This window comes from Leuciscus leuciscus, assembly GCF_965113295.1.
Source record: "Leuciscus leuciscus genome assembly, chromosome: 1".
NCBI classification, from domain to species: Eukaryota; Metazoa; Chordata; class Actinopteri; order Cypriniformes; family Leuciscidae; genus Leuciscus; species Leuciscus leuciscus.
Window position 1 is genome coordinate 41,737,451 of NC_138725.1, and position 20,774 is coordinate 41,758,224.

The window sequence follows — 20,774 nt, forward strand, 5'->3', positions numbered from 1 at the left end:
AGCCATCACCTGCTGTTAGCATTCCATTGACTCCCATTCATTTTGGCGTCACTTTGACAGCGAATAACTTTACATCTGAGGCATTTAAAGACTCTATTTGTCCATTGTTTATTTCTAAAGAAGCACGACAATGCAAGGCTCCATTACCTTGTATCTTACGTTATGGCCCCGTGGAAGCAGTTTTTGTAAAAATAGGCTAATTATTGCGTCATAAACCACGCGACTCTTTGTCGCACAGTAGAGAAATTACCGTACGGACAGGAGGAGAAGCTCGCAGGCAATCGGGGGGACGTGGACAGGGATGGGCAGTATTTCAGATACATGTATTTAAAATACATATTTGAAATACAAAATACTATTTTGTATTTTGTATTTTAAAGCCTTTGGAAAAAATCTCATTTAATTTATATTTAAATACATTTAAGATTAGTATTTTTGTATTTTCAAAATACATAAAATACTTTTTGCCAGTCAACCTCTTTATCAGGGTATTGATTTTGTGCATCAACTAGTTCAGACATTCACTAGCTCAGCATTGGATCAGCGATTTTTTTTTTTGGAATAAGGTGAGAATGTCATGATCAATTCTTGTTGATTAAAGTTAAAATAGTGCATTATTCACTTCAGTTAATTTGAAAGAATAAAAGAGCACAGACAAGTGGGAAAATAACGTTAGCCAATCAGTCTTGACCGGTTATTGATTTTTATCAACTAGCTTGTCAAATGTGTTAAAAGCATTACTGCAGGTTAGGGCTGGGTGATATGACACTACATATCATAGTGATGATATAAAGTGTGAATTGATGGAACTTTTTCGAAATCATTTACATAGATGGGCCTATTTGTGGGGTAAGAAAATTTATCCGTGCAGCTTTTAGTGGACAGGAATTATCGTAACGTTGGAGTGGAAAAACAAACACTGATGAATGATACACCACAAAAATCTTCAGCTTTTAGTTTTATTGTACATAAAAAATAATAATAAAAAAGTGGTAAATAGTGTCAAATGAATCTAAATTAATTTTAATTAAAAATTTTAGATACACTTTCTAATTTTAATAAACTTATATAAAATAAACATAAAATTACTTAAAAAGCATTGGACTACAAAAAAACAAAAAAACTCAAAAGAGTTTGAAATTCAGTTTATTCTGTGGAATCAAAACTGATATTGAGAATTGTGAAACCATGATATTGTTACTGTAAAGGAAAATTGAGTAAAATCATATCGCCCATCCATATTCTTTGCTAGATAGCAGAAAAGTTTCCCACAGTTTTACATGAATTTTTTAATAGTGTTCACCACAAGTAATAGACTACATTGTAACCAGAAATAAGTATATAAATGGCTGCTATTTTGCATAAGTTTATTTGTAATTGCCAGAAAGAAAGAAGGAAAGAAGGAAAGAAAGAAAGAAAGAAAGAAAGAAAGAAAGAAAGAAAGAAAGAAAGAAAGAAAGAAAGAAAGAAAGAAAGAAAGAAAGAAAGAAAGAAAGAAAGAAAGAAAGAAAGAAATGAGGTTAGGAATGAAAGTTCAGTAGGCCTATGTAGTTTCTTCATTTACTGTGACCTACCAACACTATCTCACGACCAATTCGTACGAATTCGTACGAATGATAAAAAGATGGCTAATTCGTACAAATTTGTACGATTTGTCTAAACCCACGTGATGGGTAGGTTTAGGGGCGGGGTCAGGGGTAGGTCATTCGTATGAATTCATACGAATTGGGCAATTCGTAAAATATGTACGATTTTGCAATTCGTACGAGTGAGGTTGTATGAATTCGTACGAATTAGCCACCTCGTAGAATTTGTACGTTTTCCCGTGAGATCGGGTTGGACCTACAGTATATCTGCACTGGATGGCCAATTTCACATGTATTTTGTGTATTTTCAAAATACAAAATACTGTATTTTATTTTGTATTTAAATAAATGTTTTCACACAGTATTTTGTATTTGTATTTAAATACATTTTTCCACACAGTATTTTGTATTTGTATTTTAAATACAAATGTCCATGTATTTATGCCCATCTCTGGACGTGGAGGCATAAAGTCCGATAAAGTCAAGGGAGAAGCCCATAGAGAAGACTAGAAGACTTAAGACTTACTTAACTGTCAGACAGGTAGCTTACGTCACATCTACGTCGTCAAGCTCAGTTTGAGGCTGCGCAGTACGCTCAGCCATCAGGAAGTGAGTGCTTCTAATGGACTTCACTTTTCTCTTTTGAAATCTATGGGGTCGCTGTGTCCATTTCTTTTACTGTCTATGCTGAAATAGCTGAAGAGGCATTTCAAAGTTGGCTGCCATGTGAAATGACAAAGGGACTTTGGCCGGAACCAGCTTAAGAAAAGATCCCCAGAGCAGATGGAGTAGTAGACAACAAGGGTGTTTGTTTATCAATCCTATAATTCATAGTTCACCAGAGTGTGTTATATGGGATTGTCTTCATGAGGAATGTATGCAATGTTAGAATGTTACAATTTAAGTATCATAATGAAGTATCATACCATTATATTTTTTCCTTTTGAAACAGACTATGCTGTTGTGTAGGTTTGAAACAGAGTATACTCTCTCAAACATCAATTTTGAAATATGATGTAAAAAGAAAGCTATTTTTATTCCACAATTTCTGTAAAGCTGCGATATCAAAGAATCAATCACCACATCACAGCAACACCAGCACTACACAAAAGGGTCTGGGACATTACTTGTTGACTTGTCCAATTCATGAATCTAGCCCAAAGGAATACAACCAGAAGACATTGTTTAACTTTGGACAATGTCAGCATAATGTGCCTTTAAATCTGTCACAAAAACATTCCCATAGGAACCTCTGATATGCATACAGACTAAAGGTTATTTCGGTTAAAGCATTTTTAGGGAGGAACATAAGAGCATTGTTAACCCAAAACAATACCAAAAACATGTATGCATTTGAAACTGCATGTGTGATGAAACATCAACACTGAAAGCAGAACGCTCTTTTATCTGACACCTTCACAGCAGAACGCTCTTCATAGCAACCTGAAGACAGGAAGTAACACGTACAAATGCACACATGCATCATCAGTGTTAAAGCAGCATACAGTATAGTTTCCGGGATAATTCAGGGTTTTCTAAGTATTTATTTATAAATAAATAATTAATAACATTTTAGTAAGTACATGTTAAATAATTTGACTCATTACTTAAATGTATGATTACACTGTAACAAATTTATAATAAATGTTTCAAAAACATAAATAAGCCACATTTATTGTGCCCATTTTATTTATTTTTTAATACATAAGCATTAATGTACCTACGTCAGAAGAAAAGTTTCTATATATATACAGTATATATATATATAACCTTAAAGGTCTCTATTAGGCACTTCATATAGGGTTTCACATCATGGGATTATTTTATGTATTTAGATTTAATGAATTCATTTTGTTTTTTTTATGAATTAAAAAGCTTGTAAACACTTTTTATCACAAGAAATAAAATTAAATAACCAATTAAACGTAAGAATTATGCAATTATTTAAGACAAATCTTCTAATATAGAACCTTATTTGGCATGTGTGTTTTTTTGTGTTTTTTTAATTCAGTCAAGAACCTTATGGTTCTATACAGAATCCCATTTAACCTTTTTTTCTAAGAGTGTTGATTTGCAACTTTACTTGAAGGCTCTATCTGTAATATTAACAATATTATTAATTGATTTTTATGAATCATAAAATGATTCTGAGAACAGATTAGCATCCAAGGAATTTTACTCAACACCAAACTAACACCATGAAGCCTATTTTAAATGTATTGTTACATTAGCTGGCAACGTTTCCCCCGCCTCCCTCCCTCTCAGTGTCAGCAAGGGCAGGGGGCTGGACTGCACTCACAAAACTCTTACAGGCACTTCAGGCTTTTTCAACATTTAGAGTCAGCGAGAAAGACACAAGACCTCGTCTGTGAAGCAAGATTGAGAAAAGGAGGCATTCAATTAAAAAAGCCTCACAACTTATGTTTTTTTTCTAGATAGTGAGAGAAAAGTGAAGAGTCTAGCCCTGCATAGAAACAGAAGATAGTTGGTGAGGATCCTGAAGAAAGACGACCTTTGAAGAATCTCAAGAATTTTCTTGCATGAAATTGATCAGGATCAAATCATAAGCTGTTTTCGTTTATTTTTTAATTTGTAAGTCTCTTTCACTCTTTGACCATGAGGAACATGTATCTGCTGAGTCTGGGTGAGTCACACTTTTTCTTTTTAGGATTGAAGTTTCCACAGATCAATGTAGAGACAGATGTTTGAGCCACTGTGTGGTTTTGCTAACTCAAACGTTGCCCTGCCAACAACTGCGTAATTGCTGCTGTTTTAAAAATAGAGAACCAGCAAATGGCCATGAGAGGAAACTGCCACAGATAGGAAAAACTGATGTCACATTCGGGTAGTTTCTGTGTGAATCAGGGTCCATGAGCTCTAGTTATCTGGAAAGCACCAGATGAATGTGAGTGATGAATAGAGAAGAGCAGAGGGTTCTGCTCCGGTTCTCATAGTCTTAAGACGTTCAAGTGTTTGGAAAACAACTGTGAAGTGAAATAAAAGAAGTATCAGAAGTAGGTCTGGTTATTAGTACATGATTTTGGGCAAGAGATTGTTGTGAAACAAGGACTGCTATATATGCAAACACTGTCATGAACCTTCAAAGACATTGAAATAGTAAATAAATAGAAATAGTAAATTCAACATGCGGAGAAATGTCTTAAATGTTTGCGTACTACTTTCATGTTTAACAGGTTATATAATTTTTTCTATTGATAAAGTTTGTTTACTAGCTGATTAATTCATAAAATGTCATTTAAAAAAAACTAAACCCAGAAAATTACCCCATGATGGAACCCATAAAAGGTTATATGAAGCGTCTGACAGAATCCTTTAAGGTTCTATATAGAACCTTTTCTTCTAAGAGAGATCTCATTTACCTGGTGTCACATACATAACCTATGACTTTTTTTCTGTTGAACATAAAATAATATATTTTGAAGAATGTTGGTAATCAAACCGTTTTCATAACCAATAAGTCATTGGTTATGAAAACGGTTGGATTACCAACATTCTTCAAAATATATTCTTTTGTGTTCAACAGAATTTGGACAAAAAAGCCCTCAGAGACGTTTCTCAAAATATCTTGCTTGTGTTCCACAGAAAAGAATAGTCATTTTTGGGTGAACTATCCCTTTAAAGCTTGGTGCTGCGTGGCTTTGATTTTGACAATGGAAAAATATTGGCGGAAACCGAATCAGGACAGGAAATCCAAGGTGTTTTAATCTGTCCTCACAGCTGAGAGGCCCAGGATGATGGGACGGCGGAATAAAAACAAAGAAAAACCATGAGGAGGGGGGGTGTTACGTTAAACTTTCTGTTAGGCTGAAAAGAATAAGAACAAAATCATAAAACAATTGTTTGTCTGGTGCTTACACAATAATGAGCAAGACCACACCTTAGGTTATGGTGGAGTCACCACTGTGGGTTGTAAAAAGTCTTACACTACTTTTTAAGAGTCTTCTGGGTGACCCTCCCTGTGGTCAGAGCATGTGACAGTGTGTCGGTCTGAGTGCTGGTTGTTTAAGTTAAATCTGTTAGTTACAGTATTGCACAGCGCCTCACCCAGAGCACTCATACTTCCTGAATCGCCATCATTCTAATGCAACTGTCATGAACAATGAGTGGAAATAGCATTAGATGAACAGAAATATTCTTTTTTTTAGATACTTCTTCCAATTTTGTCTTCTCAGACTGTTTTTCCCAGTGAATAACAATTTTGCCATTATGGGCGATAAATAAAGGCCGATTTGGGCAGCATGACTTATCTATGAGATTAGATAGGCAAGAACATGGCTTAGTTTGAAATGCATGACACTTAAATGCTCAGTGGCACCAATGTTTACAAACACAGTTCATTTACAGTATTCGGAGGCCAATAATGAAAATGCTTCTATTTTCTATTAAATACAAACGTTTTCATTACATAAGTTGAAGAGTAAAAAGTTGAATTGGAAATGAACATGAATATCAGAATGTTTTAGTGTTTTGTTCTGTTTATTTGCATTTAATATATATATTTTAAAAAAATGTATGTATGTATGTATATATATATATATATATATATATATATATATATATATATATATGTATATTCACCCAAAAAATTATATATATATATATATATATATAGAGAGAGAGAGAGAGAGAGAGAGAGAGAGAGAGAGAGAGAGAGAGAGAGAGAGAGATTTTCAATGTGGTCACAGACCTTTGGACCTTTGTATGTGCATCAAGCTTTTCACCAAAGACACTAAACATACAGTAACAGACACTTTTTATTTGTGTTTACAGGTCTTCTATTGGCACTGACAGAGAACACCGTGATGACCTGTGACCGTGGATTTTCAAGGAAAGGGGGAAAGTGTGTAGGTATGGATAAAAAGACGAACATATGATATACAACTCTATTTCAAGAGCTTTAATCAATATCAGGGCTCAACAGGATTTTACTTGGATTGTACGTGTACATTTATACTGGCCCCACAAAAAAAAAAAAAAAAAAAAGATAATCAAGTTTTGTAGATATAGTTTTAAAATTATTTAAAAATTAGCTGTAATTAAAAAATAGCTACAAATTATATTGTGGATAGGTCACATGTGTGTACTGAATCTGCATGCATTCATTAATAAACTGTAACCAAAAATAAAGAAAAAGTGCTGTGATTATTCATACATTTTCTGTCATCCCTATAGATGACGATGAGTGTGTGTCTATTACACCACCCATTTGTGGAGAAAATGCAATGTGCACCAATACACATGGAAGTTACTACTGTCATTGTAAAGGAGGGTTCACACCAACTCACAATTTCACACAACCGGATGGAATTAAATGCCAAGGTAAAGAGAGCTTGATATGATGCATCTCATATGACCTCTGTGCAGCAGAAACAACATCTGAATCTCTGTTCTTCTCATTTCAGACATCAATGAATGTGCGAATGGAAGTGCTGTTTGTGATCCTAATGCAAAATGCTTCAATTCTGTTGGAGGCTATTCATGCACATGTGAAGCTGGCTACATTCCCAGCAATGGGAACAAGACATTTATTGCAGGACAAGGAGTTCAGTGTATCGGTAAGAAATAAAAGAAGTATCAGAGGTAGTTTTGGTTTGAAAAGTATATGATTTGGGGCAAGATATTGTTGTGAAACAAGGACTGCTATATATGCAAACACTGTCCTCACAATCACAATATACTTTGTGAGTTCAGTATGGGATGTTGTGGGACAATGATACGTGAAACTGGGTGTTGTTTAGCTCAAAGTTAAAGGGTGAGTTCAGGCTAATATGACAATTATGTCATTATTTACATACATTAGAAAAAATGGTTCAACTGGGTTCAATATGGGTTCTTGACTAAATTTTAAAGAACCCTTTATGCTAAAAAGGTTCTATATAAGGAGAAATGTCTTCAATGTTTACATAATACTTTCATGTTTAACAGGTCATTTAAATGTTTCTATTGATAAAGTTTACGAGCTGACTACTTTATAAAGTGTAATTTAAAATGAAGTAATTTTAAATTCATAAAATGAATTTAAACTAAATTTATTAAAAACTAAATCCAGAAAATTACCCCATGATGGGAACCCCTAAAAGGTTCTACATTTGAATCAAGTTTTGTTGATATAGCTTATTAGAGATAGTATATTATTTGAATTTTTTTTTGTAAATTAAAGAAATAGCTACAAATTATATTGCAGATATAGTACACATTTATGTACAGAAACTGCACTCATTAATAAACTGCAACCAAAAATAAAGAAGTGCTGTGGGTTAAAAAAAATAGAGAGCTTGATATGATGCATCTCATATGACCTCTGTGCAGCAGAAACAACATCTGAATCTCTGTTCTTCTCATTTCAGACATCAATGAATGTGCGAATGGAAGTGTTGATTGTGGTCCTAATACAAATTGTAGTAATTCTGTTGGAGGTTATTCATGCACATGTGAACCTGGCTACATTTCCAGCAATGGGAACAAGACATTTATTGCAGGACAAAGAGTTCAGTGTATCGGTAAGAAACTATTAGAGCTATAGACATTTTGTGGCCATCTATTGTGCAACATTGCTTTTGGTCTAATGTGAGAGTTTTCAGGTAACATGTTTATTGAAACTAACTTCACTGATTCAGATGAACCCTGCATGAGTAGGTCCTTTAAAACTGTAAAGTCCAAGTTTTGACACATTGAAACTTCAGATTATTTTTGAGAAAGTAAGATTTTTACTTGTTATGCAAACACACTAAATCTGTGCTGTTGGTCTGAATATCAGTTGTGATCACAGCTGCACTGTTTTTTTCTGCAATGCTGTTTAATAGTTATATCAATTTTTTTTCAGAGCTTAAGTGTAACACATTTATAAGCGAGAGCAAAGCATCCCAGGTACAGCACAACTTGACTAGATTACTGATACAGAATATTACAGTCATTCGTTATCAACTAGAGTGCTGATCTCTCTTTTTCTCTGTGTTGTCTGTGTAGGCATCTCCAAAGCTAAAAGAACTTGTCTCTCTGATGACCAACAAATGTTTGGGACTGAGTGAGAATGAGTCTGTCAGGAAGGAGCGTTTTACACAAGTGGACGGAGAACAATTTCTGGAGGTGACACCTTGTAAAATACAATACTTATGTATACCCTTGTGAAAAAGAACTGTGATTAAATGTAATGAATGTACACTTGTAGTGTACTTCAAATCTTAAAAGTAGATCATATAATATTAATAAAATAAAAAGCCACTTAAATGTACTTAAAGCAAATCCAATTTCATCACTGTTTCTTAACTATTAAGTGCATTTTTAAAAGGTAATTTTACATTATGTATACACACATATTTATACACATGCATACTGTATATATACACATATATACTGTGTGTATATATGTGTGTATACAGTATACATACACAGACACGCACACACACAGACATATATATGATATATTTAAATGTAATAATATATATATATATATATATATATATATATATATGCACACATACGTAAACAAAATTTTATGCTAGATGCGATTAATCGCGATTAATCGATTTGACATCACTAATTAAAGTTTTTTCACAAATGCTTGTCAGTATATTTTAACAATATTTCAAAGACAACAGAAGTAATTATGAAATTGCGTTTAAAGATGAACTAAAGTCTTACTTAAATGGGTCAAAATAGCACTCTAAATTTCAGCTAATTGCATCTAGCATAAACTTAAACTACATTTTCATTAATTTTAATTAACATGCAATTAAGTGTCTGAAAACATTTAGTTCACACTGAAGTATAATCTTTTAAAGCATATTATTTCCATAATGAGTACTCTTTTAAATGTTTGCTAAGTATACTTCTTTTTCACATATGCTAAAATCATGTGCTAAAGAGCCTTGCATACATTAAATAAAGTCTCTCTGATTAAAACAGCTCAGCTCAAATATTATAAGTGCTTATACTCAAACATCATCTTGATACACAAATCTGTCCCGTTTTACCCATACAGGCTTTTCTGAGTGCTTTAGATGCTCTGCTTAGAGGTGGCTTCCAAGGTAATAACCATGAAGTGTCAGCACTGTTTAATATTGTGGAAAACATGCTAAAACTGATAGGACCTCTGCTGTCAGAAGGCCAGACTAAGAGATCAGCCACTGAAACTGGTAAGAAACAGGTCTAAACTGAAATATTACACTTCAGTAGCACACAACTTCAGTCTGTTCTTACATTACTAATGTGGTTTTTGTCCTTCAGAGGTGGAGCTGTTGGTAAAAAGAGGCAGTTCTCCACCTGAGGGTGATTTCAGTATATCCACCACCAGTACACAGTTTGCATCCCACTGGGAAACAGCAACAGGAAATACATACCTCGGTATATATTCTTAATCACATTTACAGAGTAACGTAATGCACTGTATATGACCATACATTTTTACACACACATTTTTACTGTCTTTGTGCATCAACCAGGCTTTACGACTGCAGCTCTCCTCAGCTACAAAGATCTGGGGAAAACACTCAACCACTCTTTTAACCATTTAGAGAAAAAGCAGAAGTTCAAGATCAATTCAAAAGTATTAACCGCCACTGTCAGTAACACAGAGACTGCCAATCTGACGAAATCAGTAACGCTCACGTTTTCTCACTTGGAGGTAAGGAACCGTTTGCTCTTAATGAACCACATACAATGTGTTCCAACAATGTGATGTATTGTTAATGCATATTTCTCTCCAGGGATCAAATAAGAATCATACCTGTGTGTTTTGGGATCCTGACCTGAAAGGGGGCGCGTGGTCAAAAGAAGGCTGCACTACAGTGCGCTCCAATGATATCCAGACTGTCTGCTCCTGTAATCATCTCAGCAGCTTCGCAGTGCTGATGGCGCTCTATGATATTGGGGTTTGTACCCTTAACTATTGTTACAATATCACACCTTGAGCTCATCACAGAAGTGAAACTTCTCAGCCAAAATGTCACCACCATTATCTGTGGCATGCACTAAAGATTTTGTTAAACGATAAATACTATTTAAGAAGTGTGATACTATTTTGTAGGCCTGCAATCTATAACAGAAGCATCAGATCTAAGGCTCCTACAGATTTGAAGTGTTGAGAAATGGGTCCATTGCACAATATTTGAGTAATTGCACAATATAAACTCATAATTTTCTGAGATGTAAAGTGAGAAAGGACTAAATCTGAATTGTATGGAGCCCCTAAAGGGACATGGTGATGGGGGAAAAAATATGAGATGGGAGGTAAAATTATATGTCAAGGCTTTTGTGTTCCCCAAAGAAACACAAAAGTTTTGTGAGGGAACGCAAAGTTTTTGCGAGCGAACGCAGAGTTTCTCGGGGGAATGCAAAACTTTATATATATAAAGATATAAAGCATTGATATATATTTTTTCCATCACCATGACCCTTTAGGGGCTCTGTACAATTCTGATTTTGTCCTTTCTTAGTTTACATCTCAGAAAATTATGAGTTTATATTGTGCAATTACTTCAGAATTAAGAAAAGTCAGAATTCCAAAATATATTGCAAGAAAAAAAAGTCCAAATTGTGAGATAAAAAGTTACCTTTTTAATATTTTTCTATCCTTCAGTATATGACCTATGACCCTTACCCATAATTCTATAATAATTCTGAAATAACTGTCTTTTTACACCTTTTTTTTAAAGTCACTTGGACCCATTTCTCGACACTTCAAATTGATCGTAAGGTGAAATCTGTTTTATTGTCTCAACAGGATGTATACGAGCTGAGTCTGATCACATGGGTGGGACTGCCACTGTCTCTGGTCTGCCTCCTCATCTGCATTGCCACATTTTACTTGGTGCGATCTATCCAGAGCACACGCAACACCATCCACCTGCACCTCTGCATCAGCCTCTTCATCGCCTACTTCGTGTTCCTCGTGGGCATCGCCCGCACTGAGAATGAGGTACGTAATCTTCGTAGTATGTGGCTTCACGAGTTCACAGTTCTGATCATAAACATCCTGTGTGTTCTCTTCCTGTCCTCATGCTGTGGTTCAGGTGGGCTGCGCTGTTGTTGCGGGTGTTCTGCACTATTTCTTCCTGGCTGCGTTCTGCTGGATGTGTCTGGAAGGAGTGCAGCTCTTCCGTATGGTGGTGCTGGTCTTCAACACAACGCTGAGACCCATCTATATGATTGCCGCTGGTTATGGAGTTCCTGCTGTTATCGTTGCAATTTCAGCCTCAGCGCATGCAAGTGGATATGGCACTAATAGCTAGTGAGTTTTAGAATTTTGAATCAGAATTTTTATTTTTATGTTATTAAGATGTTATTAGGATGTAATTAATATGTTGTTAAGATGTTATTAAGATGTGTTAAGATGTTATTAAGCTGCTGTTAAGATGTTATTAAGATGTTTTCCCTTGTCTTTAGCTGTTGGCTCAACGTTGAAGATGGCTTCATCTGGAGCTTTTACGGGCCAGTTTGTGCCATAATTATTGTAAGTAGCTACTGTTGCACTTTCCACAAATAGATTAGAAAACAGGATCTGAAAGGCAATGACAGGACTGAGTGACATGTCACAATGACATTTTATTGAATTTATTTGAAAATAAACATTAATAGACATAAAAAAGAATATAAATAATTAAATAAGTAAATGGCTTTCCACAATGCCATTTTTTGCAATGGGAAACAATCGTAATTTTTATGCGCAAAATTTGGGACACAGCCGACACACTGTAAAAAATGGTAACCTGTAATCTACTTCAAGCATAAAAAAGTATTTATTGTTATAACTTAATGTATTTAAGTTAAATTTAGTTATATTAAATAATATAGTTGACTTAAAACCAGTTATTTTCATTTTTCAGTGCAGGTAAACTTCTTATATATGTATTGTTGATCAAATATACTGTATCGAGTAGTTCTCACAACAAAAGCCATGGGATTTGTACTTCAAATGTTTTATAAAGTAATAGGACATCCAAGTTTATGCTATTACTGAAAAGTGCCACATACCAGCAGTCAAAATTGATAAAATCAATTGTTTAAAAAGTTTTTCCTGTTTGTTTCAGGTTAATGTATTCTTCTTCCTCATAACAATATGGAAGCTGGCAGAAAAATTTTCCTCCCTCAACCCAGACTTAAACAATCTACGCAAAATCAAGTGAGAAATGTTTTTAAATCCTGTATGTGCACTGCCGGTCAAAAGCTTGGAATAAAAATGTTTTTAAAAGTCTCTTATGCTCATCAAGGCATTTGTTTGATAAAAAATACAGTAAAAATATTGTGAAATATTATTATAATTTAAAATAAATGTTTTCTATGTGAATATATTATAAAATGTAATTTACTCCTGTGATGCAAAGCTGTATTTTCAGCATCATTACTCCAGTCTTCATTGTCACATGATCCTACAGAAATCAGTCTAATATGCATTAATATACGCTTTTAGTGAGCTTTCACATTTTTATCTCCACCTACAGGGCATTTACGGTCACTGCGATTGCTCAGCTGTGTGTCCTCGGCATCATGTGGGTGTTTGGCTGTTTTCAGTTTAATAAGGACACTCTGGCAATGTCATACATCTTCACTATACTAAGCAGCCTCCAGGGGGTGCTAATGTTCATCATGCATTGCTGGCTCTCAAAACAAGTGAGTCCTGTTTCTCCAGAGATACACAGATTAGCAACAAATATGGAAAGATAGATCAATCATGGCTTTGTCAATAAATATAAAGCCTGAGACGGGTAATAATAAACAATAAACTCTGACACGGGATAATGAATGATGAACTGAACATAAAAATGAACATTAGAATGAATTGCAATTTAGTTCCATCACAGCCATCTGTGATCTGATATGTGATAAATGTATTTTTAATTTCCCCACAGGTGAGAGAAGAGTATGCCAAATGCCTGTCATGTATCTGTACACCACAGAAGAGGAAATATTCAGAGTTCGGCTCAAACCAAACAAGCAAATCGCAGGTAAACGCACTCACTCTCAGTTATAGGGACCGTTTAGCTCTTGCTACGTGGAAATGCAGTCAGAGGTTGAACTGCATATCCGTTGTTGGATTTATGTCACATTGTGAAGTTTGTAAATGCCACAGCAGTACTGACGTGTGCACATTAACATTTTGATTACATTAAAAGTGTTTACTTGTTGCTTTGACATCCTCGTCTATCAGGGCCTGAGTTGAAAGTGTCCTCATCACATAAATTTCAAGGACATAAGAGATCACATGCTAATTGCTCGTTCAGATAGGAAACATTAGCTTCTCAAGGGAGGCGATGATCACTGGAGCATTTTAATCATACTGAGCTGTGCGTTTTCCTGTAATAACTCGTTGTGATTGTGAATGTAAATGAGCTTGAGCTCAACAACATATCCGATTTTCTGCACTCTTTTACAGGCCTCCAAGAGTGCTCAGCACACTGGTGAATCCCAGATTTAAGAGGCCATGTCAACAGATCATCGACTTTATTATTCATTTGCAAGTTGAAGTGCCAAATTATCGCTCTACATCTGCTTTCTGTGGAAATCACATCCTATTTTCTATCGATCTCACAGCACATGTCATGCTATGTCAACTATTGGCGGGCGATATACCGGTAGACACAATTAACCGGTAGAAGTTTGTCAACCACTAGAGATTTTGGACTACCGTCTCTATCGCGGTTATGTTCACGTGACATTGCCGTTCTGTGCAGTCTGCAAATGTCTGACTAGATTCGCTATATGCGTGCGCTGCCTGAGAGACTGTTTTTGAGCACACACGAAACGCATACACATAAAGCCGCTGCTCATACAGCACATGAGTTCTGAACTTAGCGCCTTACTGAGCTTGAACAGTCAAATACATACACTTATATGTCAAAATGCCCGTCTTTGCGAGTATCCTCGTAAACACAAGTTGTCCGAATATTAGATCAGTCAGTTCGCTCTTAAAGTGACAGCAGCCTATTAAACCTGCTTTGTTCTATTGTAGTTTTTCATTTCTAGTGTTTAAAGTTTCTATTTAAAGGTTTTTGTTTAAAGGTCTATTTCATTTGTGTCTTTGTTCTAGGTTTTTTTGTTGTTGTCCTATTCCTTGTAATTATTTTCTTTGTTGCTATTTTATCATTGACTGTTTACTTGTCTTCAGTGAGCTTGAGGTTTTTTGTTTGTTTGTTTGTTTGTTTTTTAGTTTGATTGTTTGTTTGTTTTACTTATGTTAGTTTGGCTATAGAATTAGTTTTTTTTATGTGATTGTGTGATTAATTTTTTTAATTGTTGATGAGATTTATGAAATTTCAATTACATTTTTATATCATAAAAACTTTATTTAAAGCAAGCTATATCATGATATACACTACTGGTCAAAAGTTTTAGATCGGTAAGATTTATGTTTTTAAAAGAAGTCTCTTCTGCTCACCAAGGCTGCATTTATTTGATAAAAAAACAATATAAAAAAAACAGTATTATTGTGAAATATTATGACAATTTAAAATGACTGTTTTCTATTTTAATATATTTTAAAATGTAATTTATTCCTCAGATGAAAGCTGAATTTTCAACATCATTACTCCAGTCTTCAGTGTCACAGTGCTGATTTTATGCTCAAAAAACATTCATTATTATTTTCAATGTTGAAAACAGTTGTGTACAATTTTTTCCAAAATTCTTTGATGAATAGAAAGTTCAAAAGAACAGCATTTATTTAAAATAGAATATTTTCTAACATTATGAATGTCTTTACTGTAACTTTTGATCAGTTTAACTCATCCTTGATGAATAAAAGTATTGATTTATTTAATTTCTTTCCCCCAAAAATAAAATTCTTATAATTCGTATAATGTTACAAAAGCTTTCCATTTCAGATAAATGCTGTTCTTTTGAACTTTCTATTCATCATAGCATCATGAAATAAAAATGTAAAAAACTGTTTTCAACATTGATAATAATCATGTTCATCATATTAGAATGATTTCTGAAGGATCATGTGACACTGAAGGCTGGAGTAATGATGCTGAAAATTCAGCTTTGATCACAGGAATAAATTACACTTAACTATATATTCACATAGAAAACAGCTGTTTTAAATTGTAATAATATTTCACTGTATGACTGTTTTTGTATGTATTTTTAATCAAATAAATGCAGCCTTCGTGAGCAGAAGATACTTCTTTTAAAAACAAAAAAATCATACCGATCTAAAACTTTTGACCGGTTGTAACGTGGTGCGGTTGAGGCAGAGATGAGGCAGAGATGAAGCAGGATCCAGATGCAGAACACGCTTTTTTTAACAGACCACAAACTATACAAATTAGACTGATACAGGACTCGAGAACAGGAAGGAACAACCAACGTTAATGTGCTACAACAAACTGTAAGACATACAAGAACTCACAAAGACAAGGCTGAAACACAGGGTTTAAGTAATCAGGGACAAACGAGCTAGACAAGATAACAAGGGGGCGTGGTAAAGCAGAAACACCTGGGATAACTAGACAAGACAGGGAACCATAGAACCTGACAGGACACAAAACCCACATCGTGACACCGGTAGTGTATATAGTTATTGTGAAATAAAATGATTCATGTCATGATAAGACATGATAAGATAAGTCATATCGCACACCCCATATTGTCAACAGACCATCGACTTTATCATTCATTTGCAAGTTGAAGTGCCACATATCTCTATATATGCTTTCTATGGAAATGATCATGTATTTGTGTGATTCTTCATTTAGGGAAACTTTTCTTTCCCTTAGGGTCATTTTTTTAAATAATGCCTTCAAAGATTGTCATCATTATGTTGTCTCTGATTATTTCTTTTGCACTTTTTCAGTTTTCAAAAAGTATTTTTACCAGAATTGATCTTCTATTTATTTAAGCTAAAACAAGAACATTCTAGATATTGTATATTACCATTCAAATGTTTGGGGTCGTTTTTTTATTTATTTTTTACCAAAGCTGAATTTATTTTGAAAAAATACAATGAAAACTATAATATAGTGAAATAGTTTCACAATTTTAAATAACTGTATTCTATTGGAATATATTTTAAAATGTAATTTATTCCCATGATGGCAAAGTGGACATGATCATTCAGAAATCATTCATCATTCTTATATACTGATTTGCTGCTCAAGTATTTTTTTTATTATTATTATCAGTGTTGAAAACAGTTTTGTTGCTTAATATTTTTGTTTTCGGGATTCTTTGGTGAAAACAACATTCAAAAGAACAGCATGTATTTGAAATATAATTTTTTGTAACATTATAAATGTCTTTACTGTCACTTTTGATCAGTTTAATGTGTCCTTTCTGAATAAATGTATCTCACCCCAAACATTTAAACGGTAGAGTAAAAAAAAATCCAAAGTATTTTTTATTTTATTATATGTATGTATCATTTATTTTGTCTGCTTGTACCATATCATGACACATTATGCTTAATAAATTATTCTTATAATTGGCTCATGATATGAAGGTTTAGTTATGGAGATGTTGAGTTACATTTTGCACTTGAATCTTACTTTTCTGCACTTTGTCCTATCTGTCTACCAGTATTGTTACATAGCTGCCTATCTAGGGTTGGGAGCAAATGCCAAAAGAAAAAAAATTGTAAAATAAAATAACCAGGGAGAAACAGGATGATCATCAACAACACAACTAAAGTACTTTTAATTAGTCACAAATTATAATAACAGTCATAAGAATAATAAATAACAATAATAATTATAATAATAATAGGGAAAAATAACTTCAGGGACAGCATGGCCAAAACAGCAAAAAAAAATCTTACATAACTAACCCAGGAGTCCTTTAACTTACCTAATAAAAGAAACAGAGGATACTACTCTCTTTCCCCGTCTATTCATAAAGATGAGAAAACCAGAATACAAACAAACTGGCTCCCTCCCCTAATGTTCCCAACAGGAACAAAAACATTGTCAAAGCATAGAGGTTTGGTTCTCTTTCTGTCAAGAAACACTTCATCATCACATTATCATGAGACCACTCAAAACCACAACACAAATACACAAGAACGCAAACGGGACAAAAAAGTTCAGAAACATTTTGAGTCCCCCCTCTCTTGCCTCAGTGCTTTGGTCCACTGCCTGCTTTCCCCCTTTACCTTACACACACAAGTCCGGTGGGAGAGAACAAAGTTCTTCAGTGGTTGTGGACTAGGCTGTCAAGGCTATTTTATTCACTTTAAACATTGGATGAAGTGATTCTTTTCTCTTTGAGTCATTAATAAATTAGTCATAAAAAATAAAAAAAGATGATAACCGATGTATTTTTCCATGAGTCCGCTATGTTAGCGATTATCTTAGCTTGTTTGGTAGCTTGTTTAATACCGTAGCTTGTTGGATACTAAGTCTCCCACTACAACTAACACGGCGATAAGCCTATGTGTGAACTGATGTTAGGCTAATATTGTAGATATCATTGAGTTTTTGCTCAATGTGATTTTAAGTGGCAGATCAGTGGGCTTGCTGCAGTTGAATATCTAAGTAAGAGACGTCCTCTGTCAAGGACGAAACATAAAAAAATATGAGGACAGAAGACAATTTAATAATTATAATATGACTGCATGGTGAATCTAAGTACAATTTTGGCTGTATTATTTGTGTCCCCTTCAAAAATTGCTCTTGAGAATTTTTTTGTTTATTGTCCCCATCCCCAACTGTTAGATGAAATTCACGCCCGAGGCATACAGTTCTCACATCCACATCTACTAAAAATGTTGTGTAAAATAAGATGCAAACAGAACAGGCACATTGCAAAAATAAATCTTTCATGGCAGCGAAAGCATGCTCAAACCTTACATTCCATTCGAACTTCGAATTTCTAACTACTGAGCTACAGTAAGTTATAACAAAACACCTGATAGTATCCTGCCATTCCCCAAAATCTTCAAAGCACTCGCTTATTTATGGGAGTGAAAAAAAAAAATCTGAATCACGCTCTCACATTAACCATCACAGGCTTCACATGCCACTGACCTCGCTGTTTACCTGTTAAGTAGGCCTATGTGATAACTGCCTTTGCAAACTGACGCTTTGAAAGGTTTAAAAGTCAAGGAAGCATCAGCAAAATGGCTGAACACCGTGTCCAAACTACTTGCATGATTTTCCCAGCTTATCCGACTCAATCACCAGATAATCTAAATATGACTCTCAATTTGTCACTCCTGATAGAACTCTCTGCATCAAGCGCTAGAAAGTGACTGGAGCATTTTGCATGCTGAACAAAAACCATTACCTTATAGAGCAGACTGCTATCAGGAGTGACAAATGCAAAATCTTTTAGCTCGGGTCTGTCTGAATCATTTGGGGTAGACTGACATTTTTACAAAACTTCAACTATTTCACCACCAGAGTGATGCACCACTTTAATCATGCGCAGCGGATAGTACCTTTGGATAGTAAATCGGGCAACACATAATTGGCTAAATATACCGATACCCAGTTTTAGATTTGCCAGTAAACCTACACAGTCAACAATCAATCTTTCAAAAGGTTCAACTTAAAGGATTAGTTCACTTCAGAATAAACATTTCCTGATACTTTACTCACCCCAACGTCATCCAAGCTCTTCGTTTCTTTCTTTCTTCAGTCAAAAATAAATTAAGGTTTTTAAGGAAAACATTCCAGGATTTTTCTCCATATAGTGGACTTCAGCGGTTATCAACAACCGGTTGGAAGGTCCAAATTGCAGTTTCAGTGTGCAGCTTCAAAGGGCTTTACACAATCCCAGCCGAGGAATAAGGGTCTTATCTAGCCAAACCATCTGTCATTTTCAACAACAAAAAAGAAACATTTCTATACTTTTCACGTTGAAAGGTCACGCCTTAGGCGGAAGTACCGACCTAGTGTTTACAAAGCGAACGTGCAGAGACTAAGTCAAACGGCCTTTACAAAACAAAACAAAAAAGGGTAAAAGGTAAAACAACGATGTCAGAGAATTTTATATATATATATATATATATATATATATATATATATATATATATATATTTCATAAATTCTACATCAATTTCATCAATCTTACATTTAATTCTACAACTTCCTAAAGCTAAGGGAGGCCTTGCACTTCCCATCTTTCAGCACTATTACTGGGCCTGTAACATCAATAAGCTTCTCTTTTGGAACAGGGATATATCTATTCTGACAATGGTCCTCCCTGGGTGCATACGGAAACTTCATCAGTGAAAAGCACTCTCTACTCTCTACTAGCTCCCTTAAAATTTGGGTCCAGTTTAGGAAACACCATGGTTTAAATAGAGGCTCTACTCACATGCCCATCCTCAACAATTACTTTTTTCCCTCATCTAGCTTAAATCCTGCATTTCGCCTTTGGTCATCTAATGGCCTTCTCAAGATTAGTGACCTCTACGAGGAGGGAGTGTTTGTCTCTTTCTCCTTCTTATCTAAAAAGCATAACCTACCGAGTCATCACTTATTTCAGTTCTTTCAATCAGACACTTTATGCAGGAGCAGTTTCCTCACTTGCAGTGGAAGTCCGATGATCTTTTGTGAGGTTTTTATGACCTTCTGTAGTGCAGCTCTTTCAGCCGTTGAACAGTTTCCATACCAGACTGTAATGCAATATATTAATATGCTTTCTACCGTGAAATGGTAGAAAGACTTCAGCAGTCTGGCTCTCTGCCTGATGGGCCTTCCTCAAAGTTCTCAGGAAGTAAAGTCTCTGTTGGGCTTTTTTAACCAGGGCAGCAGTGTTAACGGTTCACTTGAGGTCCTCACTGACATGGAGGCCTACCTCCTCCTCTACCTCCCGTATCACCCCCAGGCATGGCTTAATACAATGTTAAATACTATTCAGAGCTCACTTAACCAATGCTCAATTTACAAAAAAAAATCTCAGACAAGAGTGCTGCCTGCAACCATTGCAAACATTCTCCTGCCAACCATCTACATACTGTATGTTTTGGACATATCCACATCTGGTAACCTTTTGGTCCAATGTATTTGAGACGCTTACAAAAGCTCGACACTAATATTGACCCTGACCTTATAGCCCTATTTGCACTGGCGGAGCTAGGGGGTGGCCATCCTTGGTCTAAGCTTGGCCACCCCTTTGGCCACCCCTCTCACAACTGCTGTTTCTGTCTCTTTTTTTATTGACAAAAATTGCGTTTTTTTAAACGCTGAACCGTCTCTTTAAAACCACAAAAAACGTGAGACTTTTCAG

The 20,774-nt window shown here is 34.9% G+C and overlaps 1 protein-coding gene and 1 long non-coding RNA gene across 4 annotated transcripts; one reads left to right on the forward strand and one right to left on the reverse strand.

The window, feature by feature from the left end:
• The first annotated feature begins 3,904 nt into the window (after nucleotides 1-3,904).
• Nucleotides 3,905-17,029, forward strand: adgre5a (adhesion G protein-coupled receptor E5a). 3 transcript variants are annotated; one of them, XM_082138047.1, is made up of 18 exons: nucleotides 3,905-4,230; nucleotides 6,378-6,455; nucleotides 6,780-6,926; nucleotides 7,010-7,162; nucleotides 7,955-8,107; nucleotides 8,431-8,474; nucleotides 8,574-8,693; nucleotides 9,589-9,742; nucleotides 9,834-9,950; nucleotides 10,049-10,230; nucleotides 10,313-10,477; nucleotides 11,329-11,523; nucleotides 11,618-11,835; nucleotides 11,991-12,057; nucleotides 12,635-12,726; nucleotides 13,046-13,214; nucleotides 13,454-13,549; nucleotides 13,978-17,029. In XM_082138047.1, exons 1-18 carry the CDS (start codon nucleotides 4,203-4,205, stop codon nucleotides 14,017-14,019), a joined length of 2,220 nt encoding a protein of 739 aa, XP_081994173.1. In that variant the 5' UTR covers nucleotides 3,905-4,202; the 3' UTR covers nucleotides 14,020-17,029. The 3 variants fall into 3 exon arrangements, with proteins under 3 accessions (XP_081994173.1, XP_081994175.1, XP_081994174.1); XM_082138049.1 differs by lacking the exon at nucleotides 7,955-8,107; XM_082138048.1 differs by lacking the exon at nucleotides 7,010-7,162.
• LOC309477401 lies at nucleotides 16,541-20,478 on the reverse strand. Its single transcript, XR_014198623.1, has 2 exons — nucleotides 17,414-20,478; nucleotides 16,541-17,362 (listed from the first exon to the last, which is right to left on the reverse strand). It is a non-coding gene; the product is annotated as an uncharacterized lncRNA (long non-coding RNA).
• Nucleotides 20,479-20,774: the final 296 nt, after the last annotated feature.

Bases quoted from the DNA above. Each gene is read 5' to 3' on its own strand.
- adgre5a (XM_082138047.1), top strand. From the start codon at position 4,203: ATGAGGAACATGTATCTGCTGAGTCTGG. The intron at 8,108-8,430 runs GTAAGAAACTAT...ATTTTTTTTCAG, and splicing joins ACAAAGAGTTCAGTGTATCG to AGCTTAAGTGTAACACATTT. The intron at 8,694-9,588 runs GTGACACCTTGT...TTACCCATACAG, and splicing joins ACGGAGAACAATTTCTGGAG to GCTTTTCTGAGTGCTTTAGA.